At 43.6% G+C, this 15,892-nt stretch overlaps 1 protein-coding gene across 3 annotated transcripts in view; it reads right to left on the minus strand.

The window, feature by feature from the left end:
- Dab1 (DAB adaptor protein 1) overlaps window positions 1-15,892 on the minus strand; it is a 1,164,537-nt gene that overhangs the window by 15,443 nt on the left and 1,133,202 nt on the right. For 2 of the 3 annotated variants that reach the window (XM_058581503.1, XM_046451102.2), the window contains exons 12-16: window positions 15,779-15,841; window positions 13,471-13,579; window positions 5,260-5,808; window positions 1,416-1,543; window positions 944-1,054 (exon numbers count right to left, since the gene is read on the minus strand). In XM_058581503.1, coding sequence (XP_058437486.1) covers window positions 959-1,054; window positions 1,416-1,543; window positions 5,260-5,808; window positions 13,471-13,579; window positions 15,779-15,841 — 945 coding nt within the window. In that variant the 3' untranslated portion in view covers window positions 944-958. The remainder of the gene's footprint in view (window positions 1-943; window positions 1,055-1,415; window positions 1,544-5,259; window positions 5,809-13,470; window positions 13,580-15,778; window positions 15,842-15,892) is intronic. The other variant, XM_058581502.1, reaches the window with a different exon arrangement.

Below are 15,892 nucleotides of genomic sequence, written 5' to 3' on the forward strand. Positions count from 1 at the left end.
CACGTCTGGGTAACAAGGTGTACTTCTATATCCCAAGGAGGTTCGCTCTATCAGCTCTTCTTTCTTTCCATCAAATCAGATGTATTGAAATTCAAGTGCCAAAAAGACACTTGTAGCAAATGTAAGTACACCTCTCTCAAAGCAGCTGCTGATGGGATCTGAAGTGATTCCGTGGCAAATCACAGGCTACGACGACACAGGTGCAAAACGGCAGAGCCTCACCAAGTGGCTTTGAATTTCACTGTCATATTGGAAGCGGGTACAGGGCCCTTTCTGGCTGGATGAAAAGGGGCTACCATGATCTCACATCTTTATCAATCTTATTTCAAGCCCTGCTTGGTTTTGCTTTGTAGTCTGGCTTCTCCGTGTGTATGACTGGTGACCTCTTTAGATCTGTGGCATATAGGCAAATGCAGTGACATTTGCTTAAAAGATTAAAACATCTGGACCACAACTCACTGAGAAATTATCAGTGTGGGCAGAATGCGCCCATCTCAGAACTCTGGTGCTTTTAGAAACTAAATCCACATTATGTGGTGTTGACCGTGCCTCACTCTATCACCACCCACTCAGAATGTATCGTTGATAAAAATAACATGACCATGCCCTACTCCCCCCGGCGCCCCCCCTCCCGCCGCCCCAAGCTCTACCTCCTGGTATATGTCAAAGGTCATTCATCCATGAGGAAAAGCAAAGTGGAAAATAGAAACCAGGCAAGGAGAGATGGTGCAGACATAGGTAATGGAGCATGGGCAAGGAAAGATGGTACAGATACAGGTAATGGAGCACAGGCAAGGAGAGATGGTGCAGACATGGGAATACAGAGCAGGCAAGGGAAGAATGTACAAAGACTGGGGATAAGGCTGTAGAAACAAGAACAAGCAGAGCAGGAAGGAAAGCAGCTGGCTTAAGGGTAAAGAAGATCAAAAGGACAGATACCTACCCAGACCTGCGCTATCTAGCTACCGGCCTGTGGACTTATATTATCACCACGGGGCTCACCACTGGTTTCACCAAATGGATCACTGGTGGAGGAGGCCTGTGATCCATCAGGCTAGAACACAAGAAGATAACACTTTTTTTTTTTTTCTGTTTTCAACAACTGAAAATATAAAACAACTTGGCATATTTTCATGCAGCACACACAAGTGGTTATTCGCAAGGAGAGCAAAACTTTAGTTGGAGGATGCCACCCCACAAATGCAAGGGCTCTTATGACTTAAAAAAATAGGACAGCGTTCTGTGGCTGACTCATTTGAACATAAAACAAAGCCCCTTCAAGCCACCCTTTAGAACTTGAGTCTGAGCCAGCTTTCTCTTCCATGCAGGCATCCTTGTGCACCGTCCATTCCAGATAGGGAAGCTTCAATTTTAAGGGAAACCAAAAAACAGAAACAACAAAACCAGTCACTTACAGCTTCTTGCTCTTCACTTTTGCTGGGACTTTCAAAACCCTCTTCAAAGATATCATCTGTGGTCGGATCACTGGCATGGGACGCAGATGATTTGGATGGAGAGCTCTGCCTAGGGGCTGGGGTTGGAGCTACACGGAGACCAGGCGAAAAAGAGGAAACATCATAAGTGTCTGGCTGCAACTAGAATATCCCACAGAAAGCTCAGGAATTTGCTTATATTTGAATCAAGTCACAGGATTCTTCTCCTCATCCCAAGCTAGATCAGTGGAACGTTCGAATTCCTCCCGTACATGCTTATCTTGTCCTCTCACACACTTGATCTTAAGGAAGGAGCTGGTCCACCCTGATGGATAAGGTAGTGGTTCTCAAGGGATGGTTCCTAAACCAGCAGTGGGAGTAGCACCTGGGAATATTAGGGATGCCAATCTTTGGACCCTCTCCTAGATCTACTGAATCAGAAACTGGTTTAGCAGCCCTTTCCAGGTGATTCTGATGCACATACAAGGGGGAAATTGCTGGGCTGTGGCTTGCTTTTTCTTTTCTTCCATCAGAGGGCACATTCATTGAGTGCCTTTTCTGTGTCAGGCATTGTTAGAAACTATACAGACACTATCTCTGATCTTCTCAGAGCCTCTCTGAGTTGGATGTTATCCCAGTTTTAAAGATATGGAAATTGGGGGCTGGGGGTTGTGGCTCAGTGGTGGAATGCTTGCCTAGCATGTGTGAGGTGCTGGTTCAATCATCAGCACCACATGAAAATAAATAAATAAAATAAAGGTATTGTGTCCAACTACAACTAAAAAAATATTTTAAAAAAGATACGGAAAATGAAGTTTGCTGATTTGTTCATGGCAACTGGTAGGACCAATCTTTGATTCCTGGCATGGAGTAAATAGTCAATAAACACATGTTGAAGACAGAAGGTCTCAGGGATCTGGGAGAACAGATGTGACTGATGGCAACCTCATAGCTGGTACCTGATTCTGTAAGAAAGTGCAGTTTGTGCATGGACCTTCTCTCATTTCCCCTCCTCTCCTTTGTTCCAAGGTTTATAACAAATATGTACTGGAAATGACTCTGCTTTTAATAATTCCTAATTTGGCATAGAAAAGATCAGTCCTCCTGGCTTGGCCCTAAGTAAGGAGGTGATATTGATTTAACAGCAGAATTTCAATGCCACTGATAAGACCATCTTGTTGTAGCATTCTAGAACTTAGAAAATCTGGCAGCTTACCAGACAGAGAGTGATTGTAAAACTCAGTGTGTACCTTTTACCCTGATGAACCTATCTTTAGAATAGTGATGCTATTTCAAACCCTTTATTATTCGTAATGTGCCAATGAGTCAAATGCTGTGCTGGGCACTTTCCATTTCCATTCTCTACAATACAGGCAACTGTAAGGTGCTGTTGTGTCTTTTCCCCAACAAATGATAGAAACTACAGCCCAGAGAGGTGTGGTCACTTGCTAAGGGCTGACACAGCTGTGAAACAGTAGCCCGGGGATGTGACACAGCCATGTCTGATACTGTTTGTCCCAGCTGTGCCTTTCTGTTCCTGTTTGAGGCTCCCTTTTTGGTCCAACCAATCCTCTACTCCGTAACATTTTCAAGAGGACATCAAGGGAGATAAAGACCAGTTTGACTCATTTTCTTTAAAAACAAAATATTAAGTTGTTTCACTTGAAAGAAAGTCTGTTGTATTTCTTGAGATGATTTGGAAACAAACTAGCTGTAGTGGGTTTAAAGCCATATGAAAACACCCTGATGGACAGTGGATATTTAGTAAACGTCAACTGAATTGAATTCTGAATTATGTTTGAAGTGGTTAATTGCTCACTAAAAGCCAAGAACTCAGGCTAAACTGCCAACTGTGACAGGTATATTGCTCAAGCTTACCCCATGAAATCAATGGGAGACATGACTAGTTTATGCAAGTATATCTTTTTTTTTAATTGGTTGTTCAAAACATTACAAAACTCTTGACATATCATATTTCATACATTATATCTTAATCTTTAGAAGGTTTTGCAGAATATATCTGTACTCTAAAATAGTGGTTCTTAATTTCGGCAATTAAAGAAGAGGGAAGGAATGAAGTGTACTTGCATTTTGTGCGAGTAGAGACTAAAATTGCTGCTAAAGTTTCTACAACATGCTGGACAGATCCTTAGGACAAAAAATAATTTGGCTCCAAATATCAATAGTACCAAGATTGCAAAATTCTGTTCTAATACCCAATGATAGCTAAATTTGCCTTTATTTGGGTCATTTCACTCTCTACAACCTTTCCCAAATGCCTCCCATGTGCTAGGCACTGTGCTCACGTTATTAGAAGGGTAGAGACGATAAAGACATATTCCCTGTCCTCAAAAAACTTAAACTTCCCTCTTGTTTGTAGCTGGCATAAAGTCCTTTGAAAGAAAGACACTGGATTTTAAAAGATGCTTGCTCATTTATGCTAGCTGTTATTTCTTTAGCATTTCATTTTCTATTCATCATTCTTTGTTGTGGAAACCTTATGAGTTGGCAGAGATGCCCCCACCATGTGGAACCTGTGGCCTAAGAGCCAGCAGGTTGCTTACACACATAGAAAGCATTCATTTTCAGAACTGCATTCTTAGCCTGGCTGAAATGACACAATCTAATTGTATTAACATTAGGTGTTTTGTTTTTTTTTTTGACTATTCATGTATTGGCCATGCAGTGATCCATATCACTAGTGACAGTAATGAAAATGCCAAACTCACTGTACCATGAGCCTTTTCTTTCCCCTATCAACTGTCAAAGCACAGGCTAAGTCACCAGAACACCTTCCCTGAAATTGTATCAAACAAGCATACGAGTGCCCTAGTGTATCTGGATTCTGATTTGGGCTGCACAGTTGACTGTTTTTGAGAGGTCTGAAGGGGAGGAGAGGGCTGGGTAGAATCACCAAGCACGGGGCATATAAGGAAGACAGCTGCTCATCCGAGCCTCCCCCCCGAGTGGCCCAGAAGCCACATGCCTGTCCTAAGATGCAGCTTGTAGAGAAGCCAGCAGTAGGAACCTGTGCCAGGACCTTACATAGAGCCACTTAACAAATATGTAATCCTATTTCCAGTTCTGTGATGTTTATGTTTTAGTACATGTGCTAAATCCTTTCAATAACCCATAGCCTTACGCAGATGAGGAACATGAAGCTCATAGAAATACGATTACTACAATTCCTGGTCCCAAAGCACAAAACCAGTGAGGAATGAAGATGACCTCCACATCCCCCATCCAGAAGTTCCTACTCCACCATCTTTTCTTCTCGGACTTCTGGAAGCTTTGAGCTTCTATCACAGCCATACAAGCCCTTACGGCAGCTAGACCTCACTTCAAATTTTCTCCTGATCTAAATTTTCTATTCTGATCTTTAAACCTAATCCCTAAATATTAAAAAAAATTATATATATCATTCATTTTCATTCCTATAAGCCATACCAAAATTTGTGTGCCACAAGCTGGGTTGTACATAAATGAAATGAGCAGACTAACAAAACGCTAAGAGGCAGAGTGACGTAGTGGAAAAATACCAGGCTTGTATTCAATTCTAGAACTTGGTCCATTATCTGCCAAACAAATCTAACAAAATTTGTGATCAGCGTGGTTATGAGTCCAAAAAATCAACCTAGAGCATAAGGAGAAGGTGTGCATGTATCTTTGATGCCTAGATCAGCAGCTGTTATGATCGCTAGTAGTGGTATCACTAATCATCAACCCTGATTAATGCAGAGATGAGCCTCCTGACTCCAGAAGCCTCACTTCCCGAAACCAGGCATCACTGTCATTGGGTTATATGTCCCAAGCAAAGGGCACTCACGTGAGTTGGTCGATGGTGTGGTAGAAGTCACAGGGGTCAAATTCAACTGGGAGATGTCAAAGTCATCACAGTCGTCTGTATCCTGTGCCACCCCGACTTTGTTGAAGTAACTGGAGAAGGCCTCTGAGGTACAGGTGAGGGAGGGCTGGTCGGGTTTGCGGGAGGGCACGGGTGGAGGCTGGACCATCTGGAAATCCTTAAACATTTCTTTCCCCATTTTCTGCCTGGGCTTGTCGGTCTGTGGACTTGACCTGGTGGAGTCACTCGTGCCTGGGATGGTTGCAAGGGGGGTGAGGGGACCCTGGAACATGGCAGCTGGCAAAGGCATAACAGTTTGTGTGGGCATGAAGGCGGCTGGCGGAAACTGCCCGGCCACAGCTGGCCAGGGCTGCTGAGTGGCAGGAAAGAGACCCGGCTGGCCCCATGCGATGGGCTGAGCCCCCGGCATCACCTGAGCGACTGGTGGCTGAGCACCCATGGCGATCTGCTGTTGGACGAGGGGCTGCTGGCCCCAGAAGGATGGGAGGACGGCGCCCATTGCAACATAACCTGGAAGGGCGAGAAAAGGAGAGTTGGCGTCCTGGAAAAGAAGACTTTGTGGATTTAAGTGATTGACAAATATATATCCATCTCCAGCTGTGCCAGGCTGTGTGCTAGGGACCAGCTATACCAACACGAATAAGACAAGAGTCCCTGATCTCATGGAGCCTGCCTTCCAGAGAACTGGCCAGGAAGATGATTCCTAAGCAGAATCTAGAATGAGTGGGGGTGAGTCCTGCAGGTGCCTGGGGGATGATAATACATTGCATAGTTGTTAAAGTTTCCCAATCTCATAGCCTCAGGAACTGGTGTCTCGCAGAAGGGACAGAAGCCTGGAAAGCTGGGGTGCCAGAGTTTTGACCTGGCCTCTCCTTGGACATGCTGGACAATTTCTATTGCTGAAGTTAAGAGTCAGGCTCTTTGCAATAACAGGTTACTTTCTCTTCAGCACCAAGGCCATGTGCAAAGTGAAACCTTCAAGGCTTAGGGTAAAATTTAAGTTCCAATTCTCACCTGTGTAACTTGGACAACATTTATATATATATATATATATATATATATATATATATATATATATATATATATATATATATATATATATCCTTATCTGTAAAGTGGGCACAAGATGCATGGGATGGCTTGAGCATTAATTGGGATGACATATTTCATGTGCAGAGTACTGCTCCTAACACCAAGACTGTATTCAGTAAATGGTAGCTATTACTATAGTTTGAATCAGAGACTGTAAAGTACTTAGTACCCTGCTTGATATATAACTGACATGCAGTAGTAACTATGGGCATTATTTCTGTATTATCATTATTATTCCAATTTTAGAGAAATAAATTGAAGACTGGTGTCCATTTAGAGCCTCTCAAAATAAGCCCAGTGGTAATGGGCTGAGCACTGCAAAACTCTGGAGTATGTACTCAAATATATGACCATAAGAATTCTTCATTGTATCATTCTTATCAGCATATATATATATATATATATATATATATATATATATATATATATATATATTTTAACAGGAGCAGAGGTGACATTTATTATAATAGCAATAGTAATAGCTATAATTTCTACTTATTAAATATCAGGAATGTGCTAGTATACTGTTTTACATCTTCACAAAATTCCTGCATGGCATATATTATTATTTCTATTCTAGAGATGAGGAAATTGGTGCTTAGAGAAGAAAAGCAACTTGTTTAAGGTCACATGGGTTGCATGAGGTAGGATCAGGATCTAAACTGAGGTTGTCTGTCCCCAGCCAGTTCTCTTTCCTTTGTGACACCCTGTTCCACCAGATGGCCAAGACCAATTTTCATCTTTCACAGTCCAAGAACCTGGCTACCATGGAATGTGTTAGCACACTACAGGCCCACAGGAAACTCCTGTGTGCTTCCAGTGATCCTCATGCTTCTCAGCGGGCATAATGGCCACCTGCCTGTATAGCTGAGTCTGGGAGACAATGGCCATCCAGGAAGAGCAGAGAGTATCAAGCATCTTCATGGCTGCCAGAAGGAATTTGCAGGTACAGTACAGTGAGACCAGAACAGAAAGAGTAGCGGATGCAGGGTATCCTAGCAACATCCAGAAGGACAATGGGTGAGGGCAGTGGCACTGATCACATCATGGGCCATGTCTCTAATTCTGGGGAGCCCAGAGAAATGGTGTACAGGGGACCTCACTCCATAGGCCAGTCTCAGATCCACCTGCCCCTCAACCGATTGATATGGGATCCAGTTAATCTTCAAAGCCTGGGCATTTTCTGGCAAGGTATCTAATTTGCCCCACATGTTATGTGTCCCCCGAAAGAAGGTCTGAGGGAGGCACAGAAAACATGGGCTTCTTACTGATTAATCTAGCAATATTAAATGCCTTTATGGAAAGAGACAGAGATGTCAACAAACAAAACAAGAGAATCTCCTTGTGGTACGGTCCAACTTCCCTGAGGAGGGGTGAAGAGGAATGGCTGACGGCATTTCAAACTTGACACTTGCTTACATTGCCTCAAGTTTTGATGCAGTAGCTTGAATCTACTAATTCTGCCAGCGCTACTGCCCCCTAGGGATGACTAGGGAAATTGGAGCGAGGGTTTTGGTTGTAATGGTAACTGGAGAGGGTGAACCCTATTGGCATTTCAGGGCCTCCCAGCATTGACAGTAGACATTCTACAAGGTGTGGGAATAATGCACAAAACAAAGAATTTCTTCAAATCCTATTTATGATTATTTGAACCTAGAATTGACTTTGAATTACATGGAAATTCAATTTTTTTTCCACAGTTTTAATGCACTTAATTTTCTAGGAATGTAACAAGTGTGTACATTGAGGAGAAACTGTTTTTTGTTTTATTTGTAACACTCAGGAGTTGTCTGCCATTTTGGAAAATAGCAGTCCCTGCTAGGAACCCTGCTCAGCATGTGTGCCAGTCTGCACTTGTAGCTATAGGTTTCAGAGGTGATACTATTTATAGGTATATGCATCTGATTATTTACTATATCTTATAAGCTCATGTCTATTTCCTTACAGTAATGCTTATTTTTAGTATACATTAGCTTTCTTCTATTTCTACTTTATGTTATCATTAGGATATTGTGTTGATTTTTGAAAACTTGTGTAGTTAAGTTACATTATTATCTATGAATTTAATTTCAAGTTATTAAAGGAGATGTTGCAAATATATTTTATAAAAAGAGGGTGCTGGGTCTCACAGGTTGAGACCAACCACAGAACTTTCAATGACCCTGGCCTTGATGACCATGATTTTGGTGAATGGGTTGAGACTTCAGTTTCTACTTAGCCTATTTTTTTTTTTTTTTGCTTAGTTTTTATTCCATCCTTCTCATTGCCGATGTGGATCATTCTAAAATGCAAATACAGGTGTTCCTTGACTTATGATGTGGTTATACCCTAGTAAACCCAGAGTACACTGAAAATTTTATAAGTTGATGCTGCATTCAACCTGCCAAACATTGTAGCTTAGCAACACAGAACACTGTAGCAGGTACTCGGGATGGCAGGGCTGACCAGGAGGTATAGATCCCAACATCTGCCAAGTATCAGAGCAGAGTACTGTACTGTATATCATTGGCCCAGTTCTATACTGTATATCATTGGCCCAAAATTCACAATAAAAGTACCTTTTCTAATGAGTGGGTATTGCTTTCACAGCATTGTAAAGTATAAAAACCTTAAGTCAAAACATTGTAATTTAGTTGTAAGTCAGGGACCATCTGCATGGTGCTCATCATCTTGATTGTAAGGCTCAGATGCCAAGGCATGGCTAGGAGCCCTTGGTGGTCAGCCCCTCATATCTCTTCATCGCCATCTTCAATTCCTATCCTATTTGGCATCTTCTTTCCAGCAGTTGAAAACAACACCCCACCTGCCTTTGTCTGTCTGGTCCACCACCCAATTCCTCATGTGCCTAACCCTGACAGGCTCAGTTCCTGTCCCCTCTACTGGAAGCTTTTGCTGGCCTTGAGTGCATCTGGTCTTTCTCTGGGTTTCCACAGTTCTGTGTGGTCCCCTCTGTCATGACACTTGCCACCAGGTGTTGTACTTGCCTGGTTATTCTGTCTTCCCTCATGAGACAATTAACAACCACCTGCCAGCAGAAACCCTTTATTCTCTCTCCCCCTATGCCTAGTGCAGTTTTGGCTCAATCAGCAGCTCCATAAAGGCTCAACACCGGAGAAAGACCCAACATTAGGGTGAATGAGCTGTAAAGGAATCAATGTTTCGTAGCATTTTTCCAGGAGTACAGTAGAATTCTGGGATCCACAAGTGCTGTGATCCCTGTTGATTCTGTTGTTGGTGGTGGATTTTTTTTCTCCCTCCCATCCTTTCTTTTTTGTTTTACAAGGAGCTAACAGATGGGTTGTGCACACTTTTCTGGAGAGAGCTATTAGCATGTCTCTCTGGCTTCATGCCATCTGTTCCAGACCAAAGTATGATATTCAGAAGAGAAAAAGAGAGCACAGGGTAATCGGGGGCTGTGTTTGGGAGCTTGCAGGTATCACTTTTGTGTGTGTGTGGGGGGTGTCCCTGCAGCCAGAGTTCTCCCCAGGCCTGGGAGCTAAGGCTCTCTGGCCACACTGTGTCAGGCATTCCTAAGGAGACACCTCTGCAGTAGGACTGTGGTAGCATCGGACTCAGGGAACAACTTGGAGCCACTGCGGCCACTTAACAACTTGTTAACCATTTACTCATTAATGTACAGCAGCAGAGGAAGGAGGTGCCAGGGAGCATCTGTTTATGCATGGAGTTCACATCAATCAGAGACCTCCTTGCTGGGAACGGAAAGGGAACACCTGCATCACTGCTTTGCAGGTAGGTTTTAAAGTGTTGAAAATTGCAATTTATAAACAGATGCTGGCTCCCCGGAGACACCCACATTATTTGGAAAAAGGAAAAGAAAGTAGAATAATATATAAGAAACACACTGAAAACTAAGGAATCTCAATGTGTATATAGAATTTGTACGGTATGCCTCTTATGCACGTGATCTCGTTCAACTCATTCAGTTATCAAAAATATACTGACTGGGTGCTCGGCTCTATTTTAGTCTCTGGAAATCCTTGCCTCAGTGAAGCTTACACTTAGGGGAAGGTTAATCATTGCAAGAAGCTTCTAGGGTAGCTGTTACTGCTCTCTCTTTCCTTTGTAGGGAGGAATGGCAGCTCCTTGAGGAGAAAACTTGCCACAGTGTGTGAGCAGCAGAGCCAGGGCCCCAGGGAGCAGCATTCAAATGTCTATTGAACACCTCCTTGTTAACACTGCCAGGCACTATTAGACATGTTTTACTATATGCACTCACTTGTGTGGTTCTCAGAACACCTCTACGAGGCAAAATTATGATCATACCCATTTTACAGGTAGGTTCCTTGAGGCTCAGAAGGGATACAGTCAACTGATTACACAGCTGGTGGGTGGCAGAGCCTGTTTTCATACAAGTACATTCTCCGCGGCACCCAGGCCGGAGGTGAAAGTACAGGGTAGACTAGGACATATTTTATAAGTCAGAATAATAATGACAACAATAATGACAAACACAGCACAGCAGCAGCAGTGGGTTTCACATTGTATCTACATGTCCCAGCGTTTTCAAGGTGCTTGATTTTGTTTTCTCCTTTAATTTTCATAATGTTCTTGCAAGGGAAGTATTACTTTTTCAATCCAGTTATAAAGATGAAGAAAGTCTGAATGTGATAGGTTGAGTAATTTGCCCAGGAAACTAGAGCTTATTTTTAAAAGTGGTTCAACTGGCATGGTGGGGTGCACCTTTAGCCTCAGGAGGTTGAAGCAGGAGGATCACCTGAGCCCAGGAGTTTAAGACCAGCCTGGGCAACATAGAAAGAACATGTCTGAACACAAAAGCAGTAATCGCCACAACCAAAAAGGCTGAGCCAGGATGGAAACTCTGCCCATCAGATTCAAAGACACTCCGTGGGCATCTCATCCAGTGCATGATGTAGCCCCATTGTGGTCCCATCTCCCCATCACTGCCTCAACAACCAGTGATAGGTAGATGGAAATGTAAGACCTATAGAGGTTTTTAAGACCAGTTAAAGGAGGAAAAGGGGCAACAGTTTAATACCCACTGAAGCATATCATATGCATATCTTAAGTAGAATAAGAAAGCAAAAATATGGTAGTAGAAATCAGTTTTAAACTCATGTTCTAAAAATTGAAATCTTGGATATAATTGATCAATTTTTTTTTAATAACTGGAAGAAGTAGCTTTTCCACCATTTGCAGTGTGGCTGGCTAAGTAGTGAGACTAAAACTGTTAATCTGGATTAGGCTGGGGAGACGTCACAAAGGAGACAGGTACCCAAACAGGTCTTCAGAGTGCTTTAAATAGAACACTAACACTGAAATAGACCTGAAATGCATTTAGTGCCATCTTATCATTTATAGAAGGGACTGGAGAGTAGGAAGGCCCCAGTAGGTCCTGGGTCTGGGAAATCCTTAATTCTGATGTGTGATTCCCACCTTGTCCCTTCCTGCCTCCTGCACAGCTGCCATGTCACCTGTGCAGGAGCCCCTCCTGACCATAATCTCCTTGGCTGGGTCTCTAGGGTCCCCATACCTTGCTCTGTGTTTGGTTCTATCCATATCCCTTATCATTTTCTAACATATTACATAAGTGACTCATTTTATGTCATTGCTTATCTCTGCATAGGAGGCAAGGGCTCCACCTGTTGTGTTCATCAACACACCCGAGGCAACTGGAACAGGAGCTGGCACTGAGCAGGCACTCAGAAAATTTTTGTGGAAGGACCACGCCTGAAGATTAGTAAGCATGAGAGTTTGAGTTCCTAGAGTTCCAATCATATGTCCCAGCATCTTTATAAGAAAAAAAAAAAGCAAAACATGGGGGGTTCTGAAGAGGAGGCTTAAGCATAGAAGCACGGACATTTATGATAGAAGGTGTTATTCTCATTTTAAATGATATTTCTATTGCACTATTCCCAAGGAGATTTTAATAGTCATTTTAGAACAGGAAAATGAGCCACCACCACCATCCTGTTTCAGGGATGTGTAAAAAAGAAATTCAACTGGGAAACTTGGCAATGAATACTTTCCTCAGCTACCTGCAGATTCTAAACAGTAAGTCATAGCATCATCCTCAGCCTCTGCTGCTTCTGAAGGCTCATCATGATCTCTGAGCTCATGAGGAATAACTGTGTTTCAGAACAGAGTATGAATTTTTGTTTCCAATAAAAGCAAGGTTTATATTTGGTGGCAAGAATTTGCTTCTAACACTATGTAATTAAAAGTAATTATTTATAGAAAAAAGTACAAGAAGATTTGTATTCTAAAATATTCAAACTCTCATCTGTCATTTATAAGAATAAAGTCAAGAAAGAAAGATAATGACACAGATTTCAATATGCAGTTACAGGAAAACACAGAGCCCTTCCAGGCTTCCATGTTTGTTTTTTTTTTTAAAAAAAGAACAAATCCACCTTTGCTATTTCTAAGAAGAGTGGTCTGGCTGCCTGGAGTGTCTGTTGCCAGGGAAATTGTTCCTAGGGCCACCCATTTGTAACCCACCTGTAATACTGTTACTGTAGATAGTTACCCTGTTTTGAAAGTAATATATATGTTTTAAAGAATATTTGGAAAACAGAAGAAATACTTTCTAAATCTGTGAGACCCATCACCTTCTCAATTCACTGTTAGCAGTTTGCTCTTCCCATAGGGGTCCCCTGCCACCCTCTATGGGGTACCATGCCTTCCTTGAATCAGCACCAAATAAGGCAGATCCCTTCCACCCCCAGGTGTCAGGAGTTGTATAGGGAGCTGGCTGCATCTCCTCTCCTGCTCACCACTGCCTCTTCCTCTGGCTTAAGTGGACAGAAGAAATGACCTGCATGAATGCACCTGCTATGTATGGATCATGTTCCCCAACACTGTCCACCTCAGTCACCTGGAGTCTTGAACCTTCCGGGTAAAAGACATCAGTGAATTTTAGCTAGCAGCATCCTGGAGCTTTGTATGGAACCTCTACCCATAGGACAGTTTCTCCATGGTACTGAGGAGCTGTGTGAGAGAATGCATGGTGGTCCCACAGATGTTTTGGCATAATTTGGTGCTGATTCAGTCAACTCTTCCTCTCTTTCAATGGAAGGACAGCTAGCAGAGAGGGCTCACCTGAGGGTACAGCAGCAGTGCCGAAAGGTACAGAACCAAACACGTCTGCACTGGCCGGAAGTGTCTGGGATGAAGACGGGATGAAGGCATCACCTGGAGTTGCAGGAGTCTGTGGGAAAGAGAGGCAGGGACACGTGAGCAGTCATCATGCACAGCAGGCAGCAGGGATGAGATGGGGTTGCTGCAGAAGTGAGCCCTAGTCTAGGCCACTTATGCAGTGATACAGACTTTATCTATGGAATGGGAAAATGATACCTCAAGCTGTTGTGAGGATTCAATGAGATCATGCATTTGAAATATTGTTTCATAGGAAGTTATTTAGTACCACACATAGCCATCCAGGAGTGCTCAAAAATGATAACCAGTGTCCTCACGACTTTGTTTGCACCTTACCTATTAGAGTGTGTTTTCAGACCACCAAGTTATCACACAATATCTGGCTTTCACCCTTCACAGGTCATCCATTAGAACTAAAACACCTGAAGACCTACTGTGGGCCCACCTCAGGGTCTGACACTTAATATGTGGTCCATTCACAGGTGTTGACAAAACGAAAACGAAATTTCAGCACACAGGCCCTTGTATTCTGGTGCCTCCAGAATCTTGCCTGAATTTTCATTTGTGAAGAAAGTAAATACTGTCAGGAACAAAACAAAGCAACTGTGCCTGCCCAGCTGAAACTGCCCAGTGCCTGCCTGGCTCATGTCGGGATTCCAGAGAGGTCTACTGCAGGAACTGGTGGCAAGTCAGGAGTACTGAAATAGAAACGTCAGTTCTCATCATTTTTATGTGTCCATACCTATTTGCAGCAGGCTTTAGCCTATGGAGTATGAACCTGTTTGATGCCATATTATCTTTGTTGGGTGTTCCCCCACTTGGAGTAGACTGGGGCAAGCAAATAATCCTGAAACCATGGCAATTAGGCAAAGCCATTTTTAGCCCAGCAGCTTGTAGGACGAATGACATTGTTCTGAGGACTATTAAACACCAATTAGGACTGCATTGGGGTTCAGGGCCAGAAGCACAGCCATGAGCTGCTGTGTTAAGCATTTTTAAGGATGGTCAGCACGGCTCTCCTCTGCCCACATGACCCTGTGTGAGTCACTTGTCCTCCCAGGGCCTCAGTTTGCACATCTGTACAACACAGGGGATAAAGTTAGAAGAGCTCTTCAGACCTTTCTAGTTCTGTTGCCTCATAGTTCTGCAACTCTGAGTTCCCAGGATGAAGCTGTTTTTCACCAGAATGGAGGGGCTGAGAATCACTAGAGTCTCCCAGTCCAGCTTCCCTGGAGACAGGAGCTGCCCACCCCCCACCCCCGATGGTTGCTGTGGACATCAGGTGTAGGGAGCAAGGCAGCTGTGCTTAGGCTCCCTGGTGGCAGCTGTGGGCAGCAGGGTCTTATGCCATCTGTTCTCAGTGGTGAGGTTACAGCCCTTTCTCTGTGAGGCGCATCTCGCCAATGAACCGTAGCACCATCTCTGGGTTTGCACAACTGTGCAGTGCCAGAAGAACAGTCCCCTCCCAGCAGCTTCAGCCAGTGTAGCTGCGGCTGACTGCTCTCCACCCACCTCTGGGAATAGGCAGGGAGGGGCCCAGAGGCCATCTCCCTCTTTGCTCTGCAGGGGCTGCAGGGTTGCTTTTGAATGCACACAGCACAGGGTTTCTATTTTGCTTTGGTTTTAATTCTTTTTTCTTCTTTTCATTTTCAAATCAGGGCTCCCTGCAAATCTCTGTCTTCCTGAAAGCATTGGCTCAGATTTTCTGGCTGAAGCTCTGGCTTCTTGAGAAATTCAGAAAGCACAGGTCATGGACTGCAAGGCTACCTGGGCAGCAGCAGGTTAGGGAGGGAGGAAATACAACACAGGAGGGAAAGAAGAAGGAGATGGAGATGGTTCCTTTCCTGCTGGCCACCTGTGCTGTGTGGGGCTCATGCCTGATCATGTTGAGTTTCTCCTTCGTGGTCCTATCCAGATAACATACTCCCTGTGGGCAAGACTCGTGTCTCTCCTCTCTGAATCCAGCACAAGAGCAAGCACCCAGGAAACATCCTTTAATTGCTAAATGTGTGGTCTCATTTATTTCTTAAAACAGAAGTGTGATATATGGAAAGCTATTCCCTTCTCTCTCTGTATCTCTCACTCTAATAGGAGAGAAAATTAAGTCTCCGTATTGCTGGTTAGCTTGCTTGAGTCACACAGATTTGAAATTCAGCAGGACCCCCTTTACCCAAGACTCATATTCTCCCCACTGTGTGACTGAGGAAAGAACAAAAAGGGTCGTGGGGCTCAGAGGGAGATGCATACTTACGGGGGGAGAGGTTATATCAGGAGGGGTGGACATGTCCCCAAAAAGTTCTAATTGGGTCACAGCCTGAAAAGACAAAAAAAGATAACAGTGTAACCAGGAAAGCACACACTGCCC

This window comes from Marmota monax, unplaced genomic scaffold (assembly GCF_021218885.2).
Source record: "Marmota monax isolate L192 unplaced genomic scaffold, Marmota_monax_Labrador192_F-V1.1 WCK01_AAM20220418_F8-fsc00023, whole genome shotgun sequence".
NCBI lineage: Eukaryota > Metazoa > Chordata > Mammalia > Rodentia > Sciuridae > Marmota > Marmota monax.